General features: G+C 34.3%; 1 protein-coding gene across 37 annotated transcripts in view; it reads right to left on the bottom strand.

Moving 5' to 3' along the window:
• LOC145266600 (splicing regulator ARVCF-like) overlaps positions 1–26,993 on the bottom strand; it is a 494,180-nt gene that overhangs the window by 79,739 nt on the left and 387,448 nt on the right. For 36 of the 37 annotated variants that reach the window (XR_013864755.1, XR_013864758.1, XR_013864757.1 and 33 more), the window contains 4 exons: positions 26,492–26,627; positions 24,313–24,406; positions 23,173–23,270; positions 15,603–15,859 (listed from right to left, as the gene is read on the bottom strand). Coding sequence is in view for 27 of the 37 variants with exons in the window: in XM_080122458.1 (XP_079978584.1) it covers positions 15,603–15,859; positions 23,173–23,270; positions 24,313–24,406; positions 26,492–26,627 (585 nt within the window). In the remaining 10 variants the exon portion in view is untranslated. Of the gene's footprint in view, positions 1–15,534; positions 15,860–23,172; positions 23,271–24,312; positions 24,407–26,491; positions 26,628–26,993 lie in introns of all 37 variants that reach the window. The other variant, XR_013864759.1, reaches the window with a different exon arrangement.

Below are 26,993 nucleotides of genomic sequence, written 5' to 3'. Positions count from 1 at the left end.
TATATTAAAAAAAAAAAAAACTAAGAATAATTTGTACAATGTACGCATCCATGATGAAACAAACATCACATTCCAAATCTCACATAAATTGATTAAGTAGATTTATTTTTAATTAAGAAAACCAAATTTTATGAGTATCCGAGAAGTGACTGTCTCACCTGCCATTGTGAGAAAAAAAAAATCTCTAGAAACAAAGGGAGATAACTCCACAATTCAAAATTTGCGAGATTTATGTTGTAATGCTTACAAATTCCCATTAAACGCTTAAAAATGATTTTCTTTATAAAAAAACTACTTGATCAATTTACGTGATTTTTGGAATATAATATTTTCTTTATGTAACAAGTACGCATATCATACAGATTTTTTTTTTTTTTTATATAGGAGCAATTCTGGACGAGAACTAAAAGTTTTTTGTAGTTGTGGTAAAAAAGTGAGTTTTTATTGCGAATGTCTTACGAGGAAGAACCAGGGATAAGAGCTCAGTCAATCAGTTTCCATGGAAATAACAAAAGAATAGCAAAAGAGTAGCAACATCTCTTCTGTGATAAAGAGACTGTAGGAAAGAGGAAACACCTCACCAGATTTCAAAGTCATTTTTTACTCTGGAAACGTAAGAAAAAGTGCTCTGTGCCTCCTCAGATGTGTAAACAGTACTCCATTCGAGTGACACCTCCGCAGATACGACAGTGGTAGTGCTCCATCTTAGAAAGTATTTGGTTCTTATACAGGTACCACGGATTGGAGCTCAGTCGATTACCTACCATGAACATACCGATACAACAGAGATATCTACCTAGTCGGTTAGTTGGTTGGTTGTTTGTTTGTTTTACGGCATATCAACCCTTTTCGGGTTATTTAATGCCAAATCCAAAGATTTGGAAGAAAAATTATTTTAATAGAATATATTTGTTTTTTTCACGTAGGTTTCTATTAAACCCATAGTTGGGACCCTAACAAGTACTACCACTCCGGGTCAGAGTGGACCTGGGAGCAATGGTAATTAAAGGGTGGCTCCACACTCCCCAAAGCCCACAAGCTGGGGCCTCACCACTGGATATAGTTTAAGGTCATATCCAAGACCCCCATTGAGGGACTTTTACCCTCTGCAGGGGGGCAGTCGGCGTATTCTAATGCCCCACCGACAGGGCTGCTACCTAGTCAGACTCCTTGCCCAAACCAATGTAACTCTGTCTCTCCAGATTTCCCTGTCTTCCATCATCTGCTTCAGATTTTCAGGATCACAGCTGGCAGCATATGCAATTTGCTGGATGTACGTGGATCAAGGTAATCCTGGATGCTCACCAAAAGATTGAAAAGAAAGCTAGACGGCACGTACACTCATATGCTACAAACAGTGTTAAATATATCTTGGCAAGATCATCCCACGAAGCAGCAACTTTATGGCAACCTACCTGCCATATCTATCACCATCTACCAGTGATGTTTACGATTTACCAGAGGAGCAAGCAAGAGCTGGTGAGAGATGTATTGTTGTAGACTCCACAGCACAGGTGCATGAGCATAGGATGATCTAGATCCACAACAGAGAGAAGCTATCAATATCTCTTCTGTGTGAAAGAGGCTGTAGAGACGAAGAGAAATCAACCCCCCCACTAGATTGTGAAATTGATTTTGTACTCTGCCATGGCAAAAAAGAGTGTTCTTGTGGCAACAGTACTCTGTCATATGCCATTTTGCCAATGGCATTAACAATAGAAAGGTTGAACTGGCTTCCAAGGAAGTTTCATGGGAATATAAAATTCACAAACGGTCTTCAGTCAAAGATGACAACGTTAGGTTTTTGCATGTTGCAGAGAAGTGTCGATGACTGGTATTTGTAAATGGTCACCCATCTGGTACTGACTAGGTTTAACGTTGCTTAACTTCGGTGTATACTATGGTATATCCAGCTTGTATAAATAGAAAGTCAGATACTTTCTAGAGCAATAGAACCCCATGCTCTTTCATTCCACATCTGGAGAAAAAGTGAATTTTCTCAATCATAATTGAAAATTTGTCAAAATATAAAATATCGTTCCCCCCTCCCCATCTTTGTAAAGGAGTTTAGAGTTAGTTGAAAAAAAAAAAAAAAATTTTTTTTTTCTTACAATTAATCAGAAATGACATTTCCAGGGCATTTTCGTAATGTAATGTGTTTTGTAATTACTAAAATGTTTTGTTTAATAAAAATTACCATATTGTCGCATTTTACATTTTTTTTTTAATAGCGTCCACAATTTTTGTATAAAAAAACTGAACGAATCTCTTGGTAAAATAGAGTTATCACCCTTGACCCAGTGACGGCGATAAAAAAAAAAAAAAAAAAAATCATATGATTACGACACGTCTATTGATTTATTTAGCCATTTATAACTAGCATTGGTTCTGCGATAGTTTTCTAGAATTCTAACTAGAAAGATATCGGGATAACCATTGCCAACAACAGAATCATCTGATTTAATACGAAATGAATGAATTGAACCAAATGAACGGTTGTTAAAATGTCCAGTTCTTAACGCAATGAATTTTACCATTCAAAGTTTACTTTTACGTCAACTTCAATTGGACAAGATAAGCATGTGTGCACATATGTAGCTCAAATTTTCTGTTGTTGTATGAAAAGGCAATCATCTGAAAACTGAAGAATGATCCACAAAAAAAACAAAAACAAACATTATACGAGGTTCGTTCCAAAAGTAAAGCCTCATATTTTTTGAGCTCAAAAAATTGAAGAGCTACGAAGACGAGAGTGGTACCATTAGTATGAGCGACCTTTTGTGCTGCAGAATTTTTTTTTTCTGCATAATCACCACTATTATCAATGCCCTTTTGCCAGAAATCCAATAATGCATCTATGTTTCTGACGCATATCTATGTCACACTGTCAATATCTACAACAGAGAGATGAAACTTTCCAGTCATAAAAGCATAAGTTCAGCCACCATAACAATGCAGTTTGCAATCCCCTCGGATCCATTTGGATGGAATAAAAATAGGAGACAATACTTTTGAAATTCCCTTCGTATATTTGAAAACATTTCATCTTACAAATCTTCCACAACCTAACCAGTACTTATGCAGGATACGGACCTTGCTATAACTGACGTTTTATCAGAATATTCTGGCAGGTTACAGAAACATTAAGATACTGAAATTACAGAAGTCGACAATTGGCCATAATTGGTGGAAAATTCAATAATTCTTTTCTCCACACAGGGTAAAAAAAGAATAGCCCCACTCCCAAAATGCTTTTGCAGTTTATTTACTCTGCATAAGTATCCATCAACCAAATAATGGGAGGAAATGAAAGGATATTACAACAAGACAAAGCAAATACCTGGATATCCAAGGGACCCAGAGCAATACCAACATTCACAAAAAAAAAAAAAAAGTCATACATGTATCTATGCACATTTATACAAAACAAAACACAAAGCTATATTGTGGTAAGCTTTTAAAGTTTTTTCTTCTGATTATATAAATGCCAATTCTATAATTAGAAATTTCTCATTTTAAACTTGCAGGACGTTTAGGTGGGTGGGCGCATATGTTTTACAGAGAATTTTATTACTTTTATTTTTTATTTATTTATTTTTTTTTTTTACACAGACTCTTTGATCGTAGGTCAATATTTCATGCAAAATAAACATTTTTATTTTTTTTTTCCAAATTACGATTTGAAATTTGCTAATTTTACCTTTTAATTTTATCATCCTATTTAGATTAGTAAAAAAAAATTATTTTTTTAATTGTACCTATTTACTATGCCTCCCCACGGGACAGAGTTAGACACCAGGGTCGTTTTTTAACGTGGAGAAAAGGTACAAAAATAAAAATTGTCTCAGTCGTGAAGGACTAATATCCACCGAAAGAGAACAAGAAATGGAAGTGCAGCATCTGAAGAACAGATACTACATTTTGATCTTGACCAAAAAGGCCAATTGTAACGACGTGAAATATTGCTTTTTGTAGAATGTCATCTACTAGCTGTATCTACGTGGGGTTGTCTAGGATTCAGCAACACCAGTTTGGTTTTAAATTTATATACGCTCATACATAGATGATCCCCCACAAGTGTATTTTTTTTTCGTTTAGGAAAATATCTCCACACACAGCATACATTTTTACAGTAACGGGGGGGGGGGATAACTCTTTAGTTCGATATTTAGAGATTTATAAAGAATCAGAATCGGTAATTGTATTGGAATCGGGGAAAAAATATCGTCCCATCACTAATATATACGCACACAAATTTTCCATTTTTGATGAAATCACAGATTAATTAGCAATCCTATCCTACAGACTCCAGTCTATCTTGAAGCTGATCTTACATTTTGATAAAAACAGAATTCTGTGAAAAAAAAAAAAAAAAAAAATGGAGTAAAAGAAAAAAAATAAATATGGAAAAATTACTGCAAATCATTTCGTTTACCAAACTTTTTCAATCAGACTTTTGCACCACACGAGCTTTAGAAGAACACTTCAAGTTTACAGATTTTCGATGAGAGACTATGAATATTGTTCGTTTCTAAAGTCACGGCGTGACAAAACTCTTCGGATTCTTTTTGCTTGGGACCTGCATAAACATGAAATGCCAATTTCATCTTGAACCATTCTTCATTACGTTTCAGAATTTTTGAGATGAGGGTTGATGATTTGTATTACGCAAATTTTTCGGACTACTGTTCTCACCTTGGATGTTATTCTCACAAAGTTTCGACCGATGTAACCTCCAACCTTCTTGAGATGCATCTTGATAAACTCGGGAATCTGTACAAAATTTTTAACTGAACTGTTTTATTTAATCTACAGAAGTGGATTATTCACATTCTGTCAGCTGGTCTCAAGTAATTCTTAATTATATTAGTATCGCCTCCACTGAGGATTGAACCTTCAGCCTCCAGAAGACCGTCATTTAGGCCTTATTACTGAGCTGTTGTGCCTTGAGTCCATATAGGCAATGCTAGTATTAATTTTGGGAGCCTCAAACTTATTCTTGTTTTTTGATGTATAGTTTTATTAATTATTACTAGGGCTGTGACAACAGCATATTCTTTTCCTTGTTTTGATTCTCAGGTATATATCCATTGATATCTTATATGTTTTAATGTAGAGTGATGTGGTACTCGGCTGGTTGTGTCTGTGTCGGATATATACTCGAGAGTCGAAACAATGAAAAGAATATGCTGTTGTCATAGCCCTAATTATTATGTTTTATATTTTATCTTCACGTTTTCGTTCATTAAACTTATCTAAGATCCATTTTTCTTAATTCCGAGTTATTTCAGAAGACTATAAAGTATCTTCTGATCTCAGGAAGGAATTTTACTAGTGACGTCGTTCAAGTTACAGATGATATTTTAGACGTTCTGGCAGAAAAGGAACTGTTACGATCTTACTCATGGTCACCCCCCCAAAAAAAAAGAAGAAATACTGATACACCTTTCAGAGTAATCAGCTTGGGAAGGGAGTATTGTAAGTTGTAAGAAAGGAAAGAAAGGAAGGAAGAAAGAAAGAAAGAAAGCAGGATTTTATATTTATAGAGACGTGTTGTCAAGCTGCTATTCCAGCCTAGCTCGCATGCAGCACACACAGACACAATGCACAACACCCTCAAGTTTGAGACATATACAGTTATCGCCCTTTATTTCCAGAGTTGCATGTTTAAACCGTTAGGTGGCGATATCGACTTCCTTTCTCTCTTTTTTTTCTATCTTATTCTCTTTTCACCTGGGACATCATCTGATATGAACGTGTGGAGATTTCTCCCCTCCCGTTTTATTTCCGCACGATCTATGTTACACATTTTGATCAGTATCGTTTCTTTCATTGTTGTTCGTCCATTGATTTTATCCTGCTCGGTGTGGTAGACAGCGTTTAACAATGTCCACAGCACATTACATGGGTAAGTAATCCGAGCCAAATCACGTATAGGCCATACTTTCATTACGAACTCTCATGTCCTAAAAGGGGAAGACCCTTCCCCCTTCATGTATACTATGTCACAAATGTTATATTCTCGCCTATATATTTTGTAGATGCATTTTTACGAAATGTGTGCCATAGCATACACACTTTGATGACTTTGGTTTTTGGAATCGGACAACAACTTGTTAAATCAACAAAGTGAGTCAAGTACGATAACCATTAGACCAGCTTGACACAATCTTTAAAAAGTGTTTTCAAACCTACTTATTCTTAACATAAGGAATCTGCCATGTTTCAGAGACTCACATGTGAATTCATAAAACAGCTGACAGATAAAAATCCGATGATCCACCCAAGTACCAGTTTTTCAATTTTGACTCCTTAGCAGCACTTCTTTCTATATAAAAACCAATTAAACAGTTTTACACATGTCTGATTACCTTATATACCAAATTTCAAATCAGTAGATCAAAAATATGTTGAGGATATAGGTTGAGAAGTGTCCTCAAACACACATTCTCATTTTTATAGATACATAGATTATTGTAAAAGCTGCTGTTATATTGTCGCCTATATAATTTCATAGATGCACTTTTACAAAATGCGTGCCATAATATATATATTCTGATAACTGAGGTTTATGTAATCAAACAGCAACTTGTTAAATCAACAAAGTTTTATTTATTTTACAGATGATAATATGACAAGCGAGAGAGTTTGGGTTGGTATGAAGTAGGGGGGAGTCAGACGACTGCAGAGATGCGTCGCTGGCTTCTGTCTCTTCTTTCTATCTCTGCCTTTGTTTTGACTTGTTATGACAATAGAAAGAAAGTTGGGTCAGTAAGGAAGATAGTATGTGGTTGATCGGTCAACAAAGTGAGTCAAGTACGATAACCGTTAGACCAGCTTGTCACGATCACATAAGTATGTCACTGGCTTGTCTCTTTTCTCTCTGATTGTTCTTGTTTTGACTTTTATTTATGGTTTACGTTTTTATATTTAAAATTCCTTTGGTTTGAATTACTGTTCACTTATTTTGATGTTTTTGTTTTATGTTGTTTGCACTTTTAACAATTCCAATCCATTGCCAGTAATCCGATTTACATCTGGTTTTGCCCGGATCCGATATTTTCCAGCATTGTGCATCACCTATGCCACACAAACTTTTGTTCAATAAACACAAATTGAATGTAAAGACTTAGAAACAATAAGATCCCGGTTCTTCCAAGTAAACAACCTATACAAACTTTGCAACATTGTCTAAATAAAAGATATATTAAATTCCTTAAAAACAATTCGACTGTACTGAAAAATCTAAAAACAGAACATTATACAAACCAAAAAGATTACAACAAACGAGGAACACATAATATACAAGCTAAAAATGATTCCATAAACCAAAAACACTTTAATAAAAATCCCTCATTTTCCTATTTACAATGCCTCCCCACGGGGCAGAGTTAGACACCAGGGTCGTTTTTTAACGTGGAGAAAAGGAACAAAAATAAAAATTGTCTCAATCGTGAAGGATTTCTCCTCCACTGACAGAGAACAAGAAATTGAAATGCAGCCTCTGAAGAACAGATACTACACTTTCATCTTGTTTATATATTTTATTGCTTTTAAAATTTTGACAATACAATTAAGTAAAAAACAAAAGCTTTTTAAACAACAAAATTAGGCACAAGGCCCTACAAGAAATTGGGGAGCTTGACCCGAAGGCCAAGGAGAGATTTTAATAAAATTCCCTCATTTTGAACTTAGAACGACCCTGAAGCGATCAATGGGATGACAAGCACAAAAAAAAAGCAAACAAACAATAAGACAATAAAACTTCTGGAAAATTAAACGAAATGTGAACAGTCACCTCTCTGCTCAACTCCCTACATAGTACCCCTGTAGATTCCAAATAGAATCCCTTACATCTAAGTGGCAATATGGCTTGTTTGGAGGCGGACAAAAAAATAAAAATAATAAAAAAATGTCATTTTGAACAGAACCCTTTATTTAATCCACAGAGACACATTGCTCGTTCCGTCAACCATGGTTGGTAGAAGCCTTAAATTGCAATTGTATTCTTAGTATGTCCGCTGCACTGAGGACTGAACCTTTAACCATCGGAAGAATCTCACTTAGAGCTAAATTACCTAGTACTTTATCTGTTGCGCCATAGATCTTTGCAGACTCAAGACAAGAACAGAAGTCCAAATAATCCAACTAATTCGAATTATCAATCCTTCTCTAAAATATTCAGAAACATAATTGAAAATAATGAGATAAAACCTAATCCAGTTGACCCCCCAAAGAATTAATAATTTCTTTTTAAATATCATTCATCCAGGGCAACGCCCATGAAGAATATATTAACTTTGTGGCTGTTTAGTTTTGTAGGTTTTTATTTTTTATTTTTTAGCTGGACATAAATACATACATACATACAACTACCTTTTATATAATAGAATATAATGCATGACAATGACCATATATTTATGGTTATAAAATTTCTATTTATTTGCACTTGTGTGTGTGTGCATGGTCATGGTGGAAAAGAAAGATGTGTGCGTGGGGGGGGGTGTCATGTCAGAAAAGAAAGGTGTGTGTGAGGGGGCATCATGTCGGAAAAGAAAGATGTGTGTGTGGTGGGGGTCATGTTAGAAAAGAAAGATAAAAAGGAATAGTCATTAACACAATATATAAAAACATGAAACTGCTACATTACCTCCTGATTAGTCTTATAGCCGATAAAGGAAAATATATGCTTTAGTTAAAATTTTGCCTATTTACATCAAAATTTTACCTAGTACTTTATCATATCATAGGTCTTTGCGAACTCAAGATAAGAACGGTAGTCCAACTAATCCAAATTATCAATCTTCATGTAAAAAATTCAGAAACAATCAGAATTAGATGATTTGTGACAAAATTATGGTCATCTTCATGAATGCAGCATCTAAGTGAAGCAAGAATATCGTCACGCCTAGCTGTCACCAAAGACGGACAATAACATAGACCAATCTCATCGAGGGGATGTTGCTCATCAGGATCAAACAGAAGAAACGTTTAAAAAAAAAAAAAAGAAGAAAAAAAAAGAAAAAAAAGAAGAAAAAAAAAAGAAAAAAAAAAAGAAAAGCCACACGGAATAAAAATAGAACAATCAAAATTCAAAATTTCTGGTATTTATCTAGATTTACACTTCGTTAAAAAAAACAAAAGAAAAAATATGATACAGAAAAAAATATGTAAGCACTCATCACTGATTGTAGATGTTACATTTTTTTTTTAAAAAATCACGTAAATTGATCAAGTAGATATTTTTTTTTTTTAACTAAGATTAAATTTTATGACTAGGAAAAACATGGAATTTTGTTCAGGCACAATTTATAAATAAGGTGAGATAACTTCATTCGAACTATTAAGATCAAAATCAGCCTTGGTTGGTTGGTTGTTTTTGTTTTACGGCATATCAACCCTTTTCGGGTTATTTAATGCCAAATCCAAAGATTTTGAAGAAAATTTTTTTTAATAGAATATATTTGTTGTTTTCATGTCGGTTTCTATTTAATCCATAGTTGGGACCCTAACAGGTACTACCACTCCGGGTCAGAGCGGACCTGGGAGCAATGGTAATTAAAGGGTGGCTCCACACTTCCCAAAGCCTACAAGCTGGGGCCTCACCACTGGATATAGTTTAAGGTCATATCCAGGACCCCCATTGAGGGACTTTTACCCTCTGCAGGGGGGCAGTCGGCATATTCTAATGCCCCACCGACAGGGCCAAAAATCAGCCTTAGAATAAAAAAATGCACAATTTCTGCATTTTGGGGGTGTCTTACCAATGAATTTGGAACTGCTCCTCATTCGGCTCTGCAGCAGAAATTACTCTTATTTGGCGTCTGAGGCAGACTCTTTTCTTGAATTTGCAAGTATCTGATTGGCTGCTGGGAACTTTGGTTGTTGGTTATTTATCAAATGATCTTCCTGTCTCAGCCAGGATGCCGTAGGGAAGTGTTATTGCGCCAACATTATTTTTGTTAACATTAATGGATATTGTAACATCTCAGTTTAACTGTGTTCTCAAGCTCCTATGCTGACGACACAAATTTCTGTGCCACAACTAGACCTTTAGACCTTTACATAGCATCAGTATACCTGCAGTCACTGCTTGTTTTTGCGTCTGAGTGGGCAAAGGACTTGAGTATGCTGTTCAACTCAGCAAAAACAGTCGCTCTATTGTCCTATATGTCCTCTCTCGAAATGTCATAACTATCTGGGAGTAATAATATCTAGCAATCTCAGGTTTGACGACCACTTGTCTTATGTATCCAACAGGGTTAATAAGTAGCTTTATGTGTCGCATGTCCTGGCCTACCAAATTTCTTATGAATGGCATTTGCTGACTAGGCTTTATAAAGCGATGATGCGTCCCCAACTTGGAATACAGGTTCGTAGTGTTTGCTGGAACTGGCAAGATGTTCTGATTTTCTTGAGTATCTACCATGTCGTGCCATCAGATATATACTACATATTCCCTACTGCAACCCTGTTCCCTCTGGAGTATATGATCTGCTTTGATTAGATCTGCTGTCTACTCGCCAGAATGTAATAGTTGCTTCTGTTGCCTACAGATTATTGTATGGTCCTCGTCCCACCACAATGCTTGAATAAAGCCCTGTGCTTATGGCTGAATAGACCAAACCTGCGTCGATATACATTCACATTAGACCCTCTGCATAATCACACTGGTGTTCACGTATGATATGAAAAGAAACTGGAATCTTAAGGAGATATCAATCATACCAGTTATTATAGGTGCCACAGGGCTTATGAAAAAGTACCTGAAGTCCTATTTAACTAATATTCCTGGTGAACCAAGTGCAAAAGAGATCCAGACAATTGCAGTTAAGGGAACAGCGAGGATACTAAAAAGAGCTCTCGGTTGGTTTCAATAAAAAGCAGGGCAATGGTGGCAGCTGGTTTGGCTGCCCCATACCCAGCATTACAATCTTCAAAGAAAGAAAATTGAAGAAAAAAAAAAAAAAATGTACAGGCAATCTCCTTCTGCATTGTGTTCTGCAGTCCTGAACATGCTGCCTCAGAATTGTATAAATAAACATGTATCACTGTCACATTTTCAGAGTTCTGTATCGTCTATCGTGGTATTCTTAAGTTTTATGCATTCCCTATTTAGCTAGGTAGCCTCTGTATATTGTTAATGGTTTTTATGACCATGGCTTAAAAAAGAAAAAAAATTGGTACAATTTGGTCTTAAAATTACTAAGAATTGTAAATTTTGATTTTCTTAAAAAAAACAAAAAAAACTACTTGATCAATTTACGTGATTTTTGGAATATGACCTCATTTGGTGACAAGTATGTACATCATAAAAAATTTTCTGCATTTTTTTTTTTCTTAATAAATGTAATTCTAAATAAGCACCAAATTTAAAAAAAAGAAAAAAAAAAAAAGAAAGGTTCTTTTACGAAAAACCCGCCATGAAAAAAAGCGCCTTTTTTTAACTGCTTAATTTTTAAATAAATAATCTAATAGTCTTAAAATATTGGGGCATTTATTTTTAGAATAGCCAAATGACGGTTTCATTACAGCGATCTGAAACCTCAATAATCACTCAAAAATCGAAAATTATATATACTGATAGAAACTGATCCAAAATTATTACCAATATACCCGCCATTGCCAAGGTGGAGATATGTTGCCAAGTGATTGCTTTGAGAAAAATAATTAAAAATATTTAATCATATTTATATATTTTTTTGATGAGATTTAAAAAAATTATTTCAATTCATCATTTTATTTTTGATTTCAATAAATATTTGATTAACACTATATGAAAAAAAAAAATCGTATTTATTTATGTTATATACAGGCGAGAAATGCAAGATTGTTTGATAGTTTTATCAAATTAAAAAAAAAAAAAGCTTATTGGTATAGATAGCGGGACAGCACTACTGTCAAAGGAAAAGTAAGCCACCTCCATCCCTCTGCTAGTCTGTGAGAAACCCTTGGGCATGGTCAAGAACCCACTTAACCCCCCCCCCCCGATCAGGGTAATGTGGTTGGTTGGTTTTGTTTTACGGCGTATCAACCCTTTTCAGGTTATTTAATGCTGAATCCAGTTGTAATTGTCTGTATTTTTGAGATGAGGTGTTTTCATTGATTGAGATTGTCGCACTGACTTCCTCATCTTCGTTGTTATCGTCACAACGTTTCGGCCGTTTTGCCCTCCGGCCTACATCAGGTGCCTTCATTCAGGATTGAACTCAGCACTTTTGGGTAACTGTAAACTTTGATACAACGTCTATCCTGAATGAAGGCAGTGAAAAGTAACATTCAAAACAGAGAATCAGCAACTATGTCCCAGAGCTTAGCTGGAGTCTGAACATGGTACCCCCGTAGTAATAATAAAGGGTTGGGTTTGAGACTCCTAACAAACGGTTCCCCAGTTCGATACAAAACACCTGATGAAGGCCGGAGGGCAAAACGGCCGAAATGTTGTGACTATAACAACGAAGATGAGGAAGTCAGTCCGACAATCTCAATCAACTGAATCCAGTTATTAAAAAAAAAAATTTTTTTAATAGAATATATATTTTTTTCAAGTCGGTTTCTATTTAACCCATAGTTGGGACCCTAACAGGTACTACCACTCCGGGTCAGAGTGGACTTGGGAGCAATGGTAATTAAAGGGTGGCTCTACACTCCCCAAAGCCTCACCATCAGATATAGTTTAAGGTCATATCCAGGACTTAGGGTAACATGAGGTCATGGAGAGCAGGTGACTGATGTAATACGAAAGCAAACAAATAATTCAGTTCATGGTTTTGTATTGTGCTGAGCAGAAGATACCCCAGGGTACAATCGCCCAGTATGAGCACTGCTCGGACAGAAAGAAACTGCAACTTACTGTTTGTAAAACTGCAAAAAAAGCTATGGCAATACATCAAACTCTTTATTTTGTAAAACAACGTGAATACAGTTCTGAATCATAACACCACGCTCGGTAAGGATTACCATGATAGACAAGTGGAACCAGATTGCCATCAAATTACTCTCTGACAACCAGCAAAGAATAACAGGAAAGATCGTGGGTAGAAGAAGCAGAGGATGACAGCAAGAAACATACGTTGGCAGTCTGAATACCTGAGCAACATCAAAAATGATGAGCAACAATGAATTCATGAATGCCTCGAGGGAGAGAGATAGGGAGTCAAAGAACAACTAAGAAGATGAGGATAATAGTCCGAAAAAAAAAAAAAAAAAAAAAATGAATAATTAAATTCTGAACTTCTGCATTCATGACCTGAAAGTCATCTCTCTGTTGCAGATGTTGACATACAATGTTCTTTTCTTGCCCTGTTTCCTTTGAATGTTCCCTTTTTACATAACGTTTTGCTAACTTCTTTCTTTAGTAAAGAACTGCTGCACGTCAAAATTACAAATTCCTTTCTTACATTATTACAACAATGAGCATATATAATTATATATATATTATGAGCATATATAATTATATATATATTATGAGCATATATAATTATATATATATAATTATATATATATTATGAGCATATATAATTATATATATATTATGAGCATCTATAATTATATATATATTATGAGCATATATAATTATATATATATTATGAGCATATATAATTATATATATATTATGAGCATATATAATTATATATATATTATGAGCATATATAATTATATATATATTATGAGCATATATAATTATATATATATTATGAGCATATATAATTATATATATATAATTATATATATATTATGAGCATATATAATTATATATATATTATGAGCATATATAATTATATATATATTATGAGCATATATAATTATATATATATTATGAGCATATATAATTATATATATATAATTATATATATATTATGAGCATATATAATTATATATATATTATGAGCATCTATAATTATATATATATTATGAGCATATATAATTATATATATATAATTATATATATATTATGAGCATCTATAATTATATATATATTATGAGCATATATAATTATATATATATAATTATATATATATTATGAGCATATATAATTATATATATATTATGAGCATCTATAATTATATATATATTATGAGCATCTATAATTATATATATATTATGAGCATATATAATTATATATATATTATGAGCATATATAATTATATATATATTATGAGCATATATAATTATATATATATAATTATATATATATTATGAGCATATATAATTATATATATATTATGAGCATCTATAATTATATATATATTATGAGCATATATAATTATATATATATTATGAGCATATATAATTATATATATATAATTATATATATATTATGAGCATATATAATTATATATATATAATTATATATATATTATGAGCATATATAATTATATATATATAATTATATATATATTATGAGCATATATAATTATATATATAATTATTATAATGATATTCGAAAACGAGGCAACAGCAAAGGGAGATTGCTCTCACATTCTTGTCTAGAGTTGCTGGATCGGCCTTTTTTACAGCCAAATTTAATGAAATTTTGCCTCTTTTACAGCCAAATTTAATGAAATTTGGCCTTTTTAACGCCAAATTTATGAAATTTTGGCCCTTTTAACGCCAAATTTAATGAAATTTGGCCCTTCTAACTCCAATTTTAATGAAATTTGGCCTTTTTAACAGGGAAATTTTATGAAATTTGGCCTTTTTAACAAGGAAATTTCATGAATTTGGTCCTTTTTTAAAATGCAGTTTAATATTCAAAAATAGTATTTGGCTTTTTTCAAAGTGTAACGTACGAACTAACTAAGGAAGTAACAGGAACATTATTGGGAAGAGATTTTGTAAATGAAGTTTTCAGATAAAAGAAACAATGGTTTCTGCTGATTTTTTTTCTCCATTCTAATAAATTCCAACATTAGCTTCCAAATTATGTTGTTGAAATTACCTGAATATTACTGAATTAATATAAAAAACAACTTTAATCGTGTTAGCAGGTGAAAAATTGCAGACATCTTGTTTAAATCGAAACGGAAAATTACCTCCCTTTTGAACACTCCTGTGTATTACGTAAGCGAATACGATCGTTTTCTTCAAATTCTACTTTCTTTAATAAATAATTTTTCTACCTTATCGATTTTCGTAATTTTTTGATATAATCGTCATAAAAATATGAGGAATACGTAGATACGATTGCTTACATGTGAAATTCAGTTTTACGATTTCCGAAATTTTGTTCTGATAGTGTAGAAGCGTCCAGGATATTTTTATTTTCACTCAGAAATTAAAATAAAACAAAAACCTTTTTTTTTTTTATCAAAATGCTGCGAGATTCTAAGAGCGTAGGATTAATCGCGTAATCCCCATATCTAAAAATTGAACTATATAAAAACATTAAAAAAAGAAATTATAATAATTTGCTTCTTACGTGACGGGCAATACGAAAGAAGGTCGCAAAAAACACAAGTAACAAGAAAAAAAAAAAAAAAAATTCGAAAAACAAACGAACAAGAGACGAAAGAGAAAATCTGGAATATTTACCGATATTTTCTGTACAGATTAAAAAATTCTTGGAAGAAGACGCGAAAGGAGGTCTGCTCCAAACTTACCATCAGATCCTTCACACATCCCAGAGCCGTTTTCGCTGGCGTTCATCTTTGGCATCCAACCCGTGTTGTTATCTATGTTATCCCGAGGCGGATAATTGCCAGGCATGTTGCCCTTTGTGAGGGGCCTCGTTGGCGACAGAGTGCTGTCGTCGTAACCTTGGCCCGAAATCGGACGATTCAAGGTACTTGTTGGCGTATTTAAGTATTTGCCAGCAGGTACCCCACTGCCACCAGATTTATTTTCCATCTTTTTTGTCCTGCAAAAATGAGATGTTGAAGAAAAAAAGAAAAAGAGAAACAATAGGTTAACATAAAAAAGAAAAAAGGAAAAGAGAAACAACAGGTTAACATAAAAAAAAAGAAGGAAAACACTCGTTAGATACGAGTGTGATGCTATAGACATTCTGCACCCCTCTTCCATAAAAAGTGTTAGGAATTTTAAAAAAAAAAAAAAAAAACGGAGAAAAATATAAAAAAATGAGTAAAAATCTTTTAAAAAAAAATTAGGAAAAAAATCTTTTAAAAAAAGCAAGGAAAAAATATTTAAAAAACGAGGAAAAAATATAGAAAACGAAGAAAAAATATAAAAACGAGGAAAAAAATACAAAAAACGAGGAAAAAATATAAAAAACGAGGAAAAAATATAAAAAACGAGGAAAAAATATAAAAAACGAGGAAAAAATATAAAAAAGAGGAAAAATATAAAAAAGAGGAAAAATATAAAAAACGAGGAAAAAATACAAAAAACGAGGAAAAAATATAAAAAACGAGGAAAAAATATAAAAAACGAGGAAAAATATAAAAAACGAGGAAAAAATACAAAAAACGAGGAAAAAATATAAAAAACGAGGAAAAAATATAAAAAACGAGGAAAAAATACAAAAAGCGAGGATAAAATACAAAAAACGAGGAAAAAATATAAAAAACGAGGAAAAATAAAAAAACGAGGAAAAAATACAAAAAACGAGGAAAAAATACAAAAAACGAGGGAAAAATACAAAAAACGAGGAAAAAATATAAAAAACGAGGAAAAAATATAAAAAAAACGAGGGAAAAAAATATAAAAAAAACGAGGAAAAAATAAAAAAAAGAAAACGAGGAGAAAATATAACAAAAAAACAAGTTTATCAGCAAAACAAAAGTATAGGAAGTTGTTTACCAAGGAACACAAAAGAAAAGTAAAACAGGATTGTTAATCAAGGTGCGGTAGTAATGGGAACAGCTTAACTGCCTTAAATGTTCAGCTCCAACTCTCACTCCTCCTTCTCTAGAAAACTGGCTATGACCGCCTTCTCTTCCTATTTTATGGAATCTTTTCACCCGTAATTGATTATGGCTTTTCTATATCATTAACACTTATCCTTGAATATTTATCTTTTTATTCTAAAGTAGGTTTTAAGTCTCAATAAGAACTCCTGCATCTCGCAACGCACCAGAGAGTCAATGCATATCATTCTACCGCGCTAGAAAATTACTCACACCTGAGAGTATCCCATAAAGCCACCATTCATCCATGCATGCAGTATTGTTGCCACATCTGGACTGATGCATCGGTCACTAGTTTCTCGCTCTTGGACAGCGTCCCCCCCCCCCAAAAAAAAAAGAAAAAAAAAAAAAAAAGTCGCTAACCTAGTAGATCCCGCACTATCGGACAAACTCCAACCTCTGTCACATCGCCACAATGTTGCATCCCTGTGCCTGTTTTACAAGTATTTTAATGGAAAGTGCTCAGACAAACCACTAGAAGCCCCCCCCCTCAACATAAATCCTCCTGAAACTCAAACAGCAAAATCTCACCCCTACACTGTAAAGATCCTTAGATATCATAAAGCCTTCTACTCAAACAGCTTCCCCCCCCCAAACTTCTAAACTGTAGAATTCCTGCTTTCCTGACTGCACTGATATGCAGAAGTTCAAGTGTTAAATGAACAGACATTTTACTGCTCAGCTCCCCCACATAGTATCCCTGCAAATCTAGTTCCATGGTCTTACAACTTAGTGGCAGTTTCTTCCTGTTGCAATCAAATCTCTCTCGACTGTCTGTTTCTAGTTCATTTTTAGTCTTTTTTTTTTTTTCATTGGGGTTCCATTGGAGCATTCTCTCTGGGGCCAATCTTTGTTTGGAATCTGATTAAGAGGACAGCTCAACAAGAATTTGTTTACATTGGACTTTGAATGCTATTGTACCATGATATACCCCCCTTCTCCCCATTCGACAACAATCGTTAACCCCAACGCTGTTTCAATGGTCATCTTCTCTTTCGGCTTCTCTTCCTTAGTTATGGCCATGTCGTCGTCTTTCAAATTGGCGACTGTCAAGGAGGTGGACACGAGTTCACAAGTATATAGAAAAAAAACAAAAAAACTCAAACCAAGCTTCTCTCTTTACATCATCAACATTCTAATTCACATTTGTCATCAATTGAAATGAATGGCTCTCGTCTTCAGGAGGCCTCAAGTTTTGACAAGCTTCTGGGCTTGACCATTACTCCTGATCTTAAATGGAACACGTATATCAAATCTGTTGCCAAGGCCGCTGGAAAAATGGTGGGATCTTTCTATCGATCCAGTAGATATCTCACTGCTGATGCTATTCTCTACCTATATAAGAGCCAGGTACGTCCAAGGATGGAATACTGTTGCCACATCTGGGCAGGAGCTGCTAGAAAGGACTTGTCCTGCCTTGATAGAGTTCAAAATAGACTTCGTAGCCTCGTAGGAGATGTCCTTTTCTCCTCCTTGCAACCTCTATCTCACAGAAGAGATGTTGCGAGTTTGTCTCTGATGTATCGTTATTTTCATGGAAAGTGTTCGAATGAGCTTCAATCTATGGTCCCCCCTCGCCAAACTTTCACAAGAAACACTCGTCTAGCTGTAAACACTATCAATAATTTCCCCCACTCTTTATCTGTGCCTAAACCTAAACGTAGATTCCATGAACAAAGCTTCTTTCTTAGAACTGCACGCCTATGGAATTGTCTTCCGTTTTCCTGCTTTCCGGCTGACTACAATATGGTTGTGTTCAAGTCCAAAGTAAATAAGTTCTTGATGAGCCGTTCCATATAAGTTATTAAATTTACCAAATTTTCATTACTAATGATTACTATATTGACCAATTTCTACTGTACACTCTTTAACCCTTATCCTTGAGTGGCCTCTGGGCCTTGATAATGTGGTGATACCTTTGTAAAAAAAAAAAAAAAAAAAAAAAAAAAAAAATCTCAAAAGAAACAAAAAAACTCAAACACATTCTGTATATATCAATTGGGCTTTGGATGCGTGTGTGACACCATCATGGGTAACAACCATCTAAACTAGCCATTTTCAACTTTTCCGCCATCATTGACCCCCCTCAGCTTTATTTCTCCTTTTACCCCCTATTTCCATACAAAAAAAATTCATAGCCATCATAAAGTGACAGAAAAACAAAGTAAAAAATACCATATATAACAAGGCCAATCAAATATACAGCTTAAAATGTAGTGTCTAGTCTTGAGCATGATGGTATCGGAGCATAATACTGAATTAAGTTTTTTTTACTCTGAGTTATACGTGATCTTTTTTTCTTTTTTTTTTTTTACATGGTGGTCACCACTTATCAAGGCCCGGAAGCCACTCAGGGATAAGGGTTATTGCAAGTACAGTATGTTAGTGTGGAGATTTAATGAAGTGTTTACTTAAGGGGGTGGTTCATTAGGAATTTGTTTACGTTGGACTTTAAGACATCCAGGTTGTAGTCAGGTGGGAAGCAGGCAGACGGAACAGAGTTCCACAGGCTTATATCCCACCAAAACCATCCTGTACATGTAATCCATGATCGAAAACCAACTCATTCAATTTACTGGGTTTGACTTGCAAACAAGAGTCATAGACGACCAGAGTGTAAAAAATTAACTAAGTTTAATTACTTGCAAAAGAGTAGAAAAGTAAAGAAAATCATGTTGACTATTTTATCTACGAAACCTCATAATCATCATTAGCACCATCATCATTATCATCAGCAGCTGTGGCCCTGCCATTTAACAGCGTCGATGATCACGGATTTCTACTTGCAAAAGATTAGAAATTAAAGAAAATCTTAAAAATTAACTCGTAATCTGGAGTAGCGTAAATCGGAAGTGGAACTAGATCAGCCATTCTCAACCTTTCCTTCATCATTGACCCTTCGGCTTTACATATTTCTCCATTTATCCCCTCCTCCCATACAAAAAAAAAAAATTCATAGACATCATAAAGTACAGAAAAACAAGCAGGCCAAAAAGGAACCTATTTATTGTTGTCAACTTTAAAACCTTTTCTAAAATAAAAAAATTATGAAGTTGATTTGTGTTACATTTCTTAGACATGACACAATCTGAAAAGAAATAATTATTTTTAAATTATCACGTACTTCAATTATTTACACCCGACTATATAATTTTTTTACCCCCTAAGGATAAATTTACCCCTAATTGAGAACCTCTGGTCTATAGGCTGTTGAGAATTTGAAAATTGTCTTCTTTATGCTGACAAGCTGTCCAGTTGATATAATTAAAATATGTACGTATGTTAGCCATCATAAAGTGACAGAAAAATAAGGTTAAAAAGAATCTGGTCACAGTTTGGGACTTTAATTTTTTTGTATAAAAACAGTATTCTCGTACCTTCGTATCACAAAAATAAAGAAAATCAAATCTTTTTTCTAAAATAAAGAAAATTATGAATTTGTATGTACGTTTCTTACGACATGGCACAATGTGAAAAATAATTTGTAATAAAAAAATAATGAACAGAAACATCAGTGGAAAAACTGCTGATTTATTGAGTTAATTTGTTTATGCGAGGAACTGTTTCTCACAATACTACTCTCATATCATCGGCTTTCAGGCGGTTTCTGGCCTTTGTCTTTATTGCTGCTAAACTTGACGATCCTGATTCATATAAGTAGTGACAAAAGGAACAATCACTTAAAAGGCATGCTGAGTAACGAGCGAAAATGAATCTGTGTTTTATCTAAAAATTAATACCAATTTTTTCAAATTCTTTTCTTAGAGTAGCAGAAGATTGAAGATCAATCAGTTCATCTTTTACTCGGCTGCCGTCTTTTATTTCTGACACTTCAGGGCCAAAAGGTCTAATTATCCATTTCTCTGTTGGAATCCAGTTTAAATTTACCCTTAGACAGGACACAATATGAAAAGAAATAATTATTTTTAAATTATCATATACTTCAATTATTTACCCGTGACTATATAATTTTTTTATCCCCTAGAAGTAAATTTACCCGATTGAGAACCTCTGCTCTAAACGCTAAAGTTCCCATCTATATCTTCTACAGAGTCCATGTTTTTTAGCAGCTGTCAGCTCATTTTGATCTGCTTCAAGTCACAACCTGTATTCAACTGTCCTAAACTGGAAAAACCGTCCTCAACTGCCGCAACCTCAAGACAGTCTGTAAATGGTTGCAAAATTCACTACCACTCCTAAAATTGTCCATAACTCTAAATATACTGACATCCATTGTCCAATCTTTCGTCCCAGTCACCTGCCACACCTTGATTAACAATCCTATTTCATCTGCCTTTTGTGTTCCTTGGTTAATGACTTCCTCTCCATTCTCTTTTTAACAAGCTTACTTCCTTGTTGAACAACTTCCAATATGTTTGTTCTACTGATAAACTTTTCTTTTTCTTCAAAAAATTTTTTTTTTCATTTCCTAACAATTTTTTTTTGGGGGGGGGGGAGGAGGATGAGGAAGCATTGATGACATCACACTGATCAATATATGTCAAGGTTATTGAGTAACTTTCACTAATACTCTCAGGAACAGTATGAATGTATTCCTTATGGATGAAATAGTAAAGTAGACCAGATTCAACATATCGTGCGGCAACTGCTTTAAGAGAAGGAAAATTTATAAATATTCATGATCAGGAAGGTTCACCAAATGATTTATAATGTGCATATTATAGGGATAAGCAGATCTACCAATACCCAGAGACTATAAAAATGCTTGCATTTAACTATTTATTAGGTAGATATTCGTGCCAATTGTTTAGTGTCGGGTTGTGCTTGCCAATTGACGTTCCGACAATCAGTCCAGCAAGAAACTGGGTCATTTCGGTGCTGCTTTTGGTACCTGGCGGCTTGAGGCATTCATTCTGGATAGTATCTAGGCGATCAATCCTCCCAGGCCTTGCCTCCTGTCTTTCGTGTGGAGCAAATTTATTGCTTATTGCCCGAGGCATCCTAACTGAGGAATGCCAAAGGGACTACCCAGACAATGTTTAATAGGCAAAAGTGCTTCTCCTGTTAGGAGTGCTAGATTTACTCTCCCCCACCTTTTAACCTTGTATCACATCTTCCTGCATTGCAAAGGAAGTAAATACCAATAGCGATTTATGGCAGTTATGGCCCCAGTATCATGATGTGTACTTCTGTAACATACTTTTTGTTAACATCTTTCTGTTGATCATACTACTGTGTTTCTCTTGATTATGCCTGGCCTGCAAGGCTTACAACACATCGAAGCCTAATGCACAAACCCAGGTGGAGCCAACCGCGGGTGCAATCTCAGTGGTAGTAGCAAATATTCAAGCTGTACACCTTGGAGACCTGCTGCGGACGGTGGGTACGGACCAATTTGAGAGCTTCAAAAACTGAACCTGGATTTTCCAGGGCTACCTGGCGGAGAGAATATGTATGCATTTTTTTTTTTTTTTTATATGTTAGACTAGCAGGCTGTCCAGGTGTTGCCCGGTTGTAAGATACGCATAATTATATTTTAATTGATGCAGAATTCTTATTTATTATAAACAGAAACACTGTAAGTATTAAATGTAATGTTAAATTCCTTTAAAAAAAAAAAAAAGAAATGAAATAAAAAAAAAGAGGGAAAGAAACCAAGACGTGTACGCAAGTAATATATTTTTTTCTAGACTTCTTGTGAGTAAAAAAAAAAAAATACTCAAGCTGAGTTATCAAATTTACCAAATTTTCATTACTAATGATTACTATATTGTCCAATTTCTAATGTACACTCTTTAACCCTTATCCTTGAGTGGCCTCTTGGCCTTGATAATGTGGTGATGCCTATGTAAAAAAAAAAAAAAAAAAAGAAAAAAGATTGAAACTAAAACCTAAAGAATGTGAGTCAAATACGATAAACATTAAACCAGCTTGACACGATTTTTAAAAAGTGTTTTCAAACCTACTTATTCTTAACATAAGGAATCTGTCATGCGAACCATTCACGCATGCACATTCGTGAAACAGCAAACAGATAAAAATATGATCACCCCCCCCCCGCCACATACCAATTTTTCAATTTTAACCCCTTAGCAACCCTTTTCCCAGATGAAAACCTGAATAAAAAGTTTTCCACATGTCTGAATGCATTATATACCAAGTTTCAAGTCTGTAGATTAAAGATTTGTTGAGTATATAGGTTGAGAAGTGTCCACACCCGCACACATTTTCATTTTTATAGATATATAGATAATGCTTTTAAAGTGCCAGTATTTTTTGGAGGAGGGAGGGGTAAAAGGGAGAAGAAAATGGATAAAACGAAAAGGCATGAACACGATCTTACCTGAACGTGGAGGTTTTAGTGATGAAGTCGGATTCAGTGTATCCTTGTTTTCTGTATTCGCCACTGAGTTCTTTAAACTGCCACATTGTGTGAAGCACCTGCATCCGAGGGAGGGGGCAGAGAAGAAGATAAAAAAAAGGATAAAATCAGGTAAGTAAAAAAAAAAAAAAAAAATTAAATCTCATAATAGTAAAATAAAATTTATATTTCGTTTTCTGAATTTTTGAGATGAGGATTGATTCTTTGTATAATGCAAATCTTCGAATTATTGTTCTCATCTTGAGTGTTATTTTCACGTGTCAGTCGATGTAACCTCCGACCATTTTCAGGTTTTTGTAAAATGGCTATTACTACATACACACACACACATAATATATATATATATATATATATATATATATATATATATATCTTCTAGTTTATGTGTTTAAATTTCATTTAAAAGGATCAATTTTAAAAATTTATTGCTTGAATCAAAGAATACAAAGTTTAAATCAATGTTTTTAACCCATGAGTTTTCAATGTAAACACATCTTCTCAGAGGAAAATTTCTAGCAAAATACTAATATTGATTAACAATAATTTTGCTAAGTAGCACATACAAAGGAAAAGTATTAAAAGTGAAATGCCTTTAAGTGCCACAGATTAAGGGGATGAATATAGAATGTAAAAAAAAAAAAAAAGAAGGATATGATGATTGGTATTTTTTTTACCTACACTTCACCAACCTTCACGTATTACGGATATTAAACTTTTTTCAAGAATTAATTCTGCATTTAGATCCTATGCATCACCTCTTCAGGGATCTCTTGAAATGGTCTTTGAAACACTTCAACACATCGGCACTGCGTCTGGATTAATCGACTATAGAAGATTCTACGTGGTAGTCTGTGGCTGGGTATTCGAACGATGTACTCCAACCACCAGAGTTGGCATTGGATTATGAAGGACTTCATGATCCTTATGTGAAGATGAGTTCGATTCAACACGTCTTAGATAATATATAAGTAGGGATCTCTTGATATGGTGTTTGAAACACTTCCTCTGCCCACCACACTTTGACCTTGGAGTAATTGACCATAGGGAATGCAACAACAACATTAAGTAGTTGATTAAAAAATAAATGAAGTTCTTACTTACCATGGCAGAATATCTAACCGTCTTTTCTAGGTATGATCCTTCTGATTGTGTTATGGACACCAAACGACTGACTCCGCCTTCACCTAATAATGAACTGGAAAAAAAAAAAAAAGGGGGGGGGATGTTACAAGAAAAATTACGAAAAAAATTAAAAATACGTCATCATAGTAAAGGCATATATGCATAAGACAAAGGTAAAAAAAAAAAAAAAAAAAAATAGAATAGATTAGAAAAAAATCGGTAAACTAGTAATAATATAGTCCACTATAAATCTATTAGTGATATTTTAATACAAGTGGGACCTGTAGAAATTCCACAGTTATATCCTACAGAATTCTGATAATGACAAAAAAAAAAAAAAAAAAAAAAAAAAAAAAAGAAAAAGAAATTGAGATGAATTTCTTAAATTGGAGTGCAACCACCTCTCACTCACATACACCAATTTCCCAGCTGTTATGGAATAATCTGATCTACCCATTTCAGGAATAATGGACTTACCCAAAAACTAGAAATTCCGATAGTTTTCCCCGATTCCAATACACTTACAGATTCTAATTCTTTATAAATGTCTACATTATTTAACTATAGAGTTGTTATCCGCCGTTCCCCGATTACTGTAAAAACACGCTAAATGTGCAGATATTTTCCTAAACGTAAAAATACACTTGAATCAATAAATATTTATTACGTACGGTGTAATCATGTTGACACACTGGTTCCCACTGAATCACCAAAGTTTGGGACCTCCAGGTGCTATATGTGCTCTCCGCTTATCTCGGCATTGTTTCCAGTCGTCCTGGTCTTCTCCTTGCCACTGGTTTCAAACAGTGCCGATTCAAGAGAGGTGTGGTTGAGGATTGCACAACCCTTGCTACACAATTACATGCGCAGTTGCCCCTACAAGGGGTATCCTTTGTCTTTCGAGACTGAACGGAGGCATCGGATCGGATTTATTATTTTATTATTACTATGAGCAGAAGATTTTGCTTTAAACAAAATCGAATAAAAAATACAATTAAAAGAATAGTTTTTGGCATAGGAAAGAGGCACGGATTTTTCTGATTCCGATACCAATTCAGGGAAGGGCAGGGCATAATAGCCCCAAAAAAGTAGATACTCCTAAGCACTGCTGATTCTTTCCTCTTGATTGTGCCCGAAAGGAAGCCAAGCACTATAAATAAACTTGCATTTAAAATGTTATTGAGGTAGCAATTTGTGGCAGTTATGCCTCCAGAAGCATGACGTATACTTCTGTAATATACTTTTGTGAATGCACTTTTTTTAAAAACTATATACCACTGTGTGTTTTGATTATTACTGGCTTGCAAGACTACAACACCAATTTCAGGCGAAATGACTTTTTTTTTTTTTTTTACAAAAGGGTCACCACACATATATATCAAGGCTCGGAGGTCACTCGAGGATAAGGGTTAATGTATGTATTGTAGACATTGGGATAGTTTGTAGAAGTAATTTGGTATAATTAGATCATTTACAAAGATGGCTCAACAAGAACTTGTTTACATTGGACTGGAAGATAATGATATTGTAGTCAGCTGGAAAGCAGACCAGCAGACCAGAGTTTCACAGGCAGGTAGTACGAGGGAAGAAGCTCTATTCATGAAATCCGTGTTTAGCCTTAGGCAATGATAGGGAACAGGGAAAGTTTTTGATAGTGATTTAGGTTAGACGAGTGTTTTCTGTGAAAGATTGGCGAGGATGGGGGACCCTAAATTCGAGCTCAGTTAAACACTTGCCATGAAAATAGCGATAGAGCAGGCACAGGCTTGCAACATCTCTTAAAAAAGGTAGAATCTCCTTCTGAGCACCACTGATTGTTTCCTCTTGATTGTGCCAAGAAAGGAACCCGAGCATATTAAAATTTAATGTTATCAGAACTCTCCTGTGGAGTTTGCATAAAATGAAGACTGAATATCTTTTATTTGCATATTGTCATGTGTTGATGGTTTTTGCTTTGGATGATGCGTACGTTCGGAATATTTATTTTTAAGATGAGAGTCGTGCAATAAAATAATTAAACAGATTTTTTCTTTATTTTTGTTTTATAAAATTAGAGGCAATTCTGGACAAGAACCTCAAAAAAAAAAAAAAAAAAATGTCGTTATTATAACACGCAACATTGTCTGCCATGATTCATCGACTGTTCGGAGATACTTACTGAGCAAAAGATGGATTTTTCTTGATAATTTCGTAGAGCGTTGCGATCACGGCACAGATTGTATCGTCTGTTGTGTTGTCCATTTGTCGATTGTCGGTTGGTAATTTTAAAACCAGCTGCCTCATCGCGTATTTTCCTAAGGAGAAGAGAAAAGAGAGAGAAATTATGAAAAATAATTCACATGCTTTTTTTAAGAGTTGAAATGCATTTGAAAGCAGACAGAGATAGAGGGTAGGAGGGGGAAAGGATAGAAAGATAGAGAGCGGGAAGGAAGATAGATAGAATGGTTGGTTGGTTGTATTTGTTTTACGGCATATCAACCTTTTTCAGGTTATTTAATGCTAAATCTAGTTATTTTGAGGAACGATTTTTAATGGAGTATATTTTTTTTTAAGTCAGATTCTATTTAACCCATAGTTGGGACCCTAACAGGTACTACCACTCCGGGTCAGAGTGGACCTGGGAGCAATGGCAATTAAAGGGTGGCTCCACACTCCCCAAG

Source organism: Euprymna scolopes, chromosome 41 (assembly GCF_053919585.1).
Source record: "Euprymna scolopes isolate OS-2025 chromosome 41, ASM5391958v1, whole genome shotgun sequence".
Lineage (NCBI taxonomy): Eukaryota > Metazoa > Mollusca > Cephalopoda > Sepiida > Sepiolidae > Euprymna > Euprymna scolopes.
Note: the sequence above shows the minus strand (reverse complement) of the source record. Positions and strands in the feature narration are given on the sequence as shown.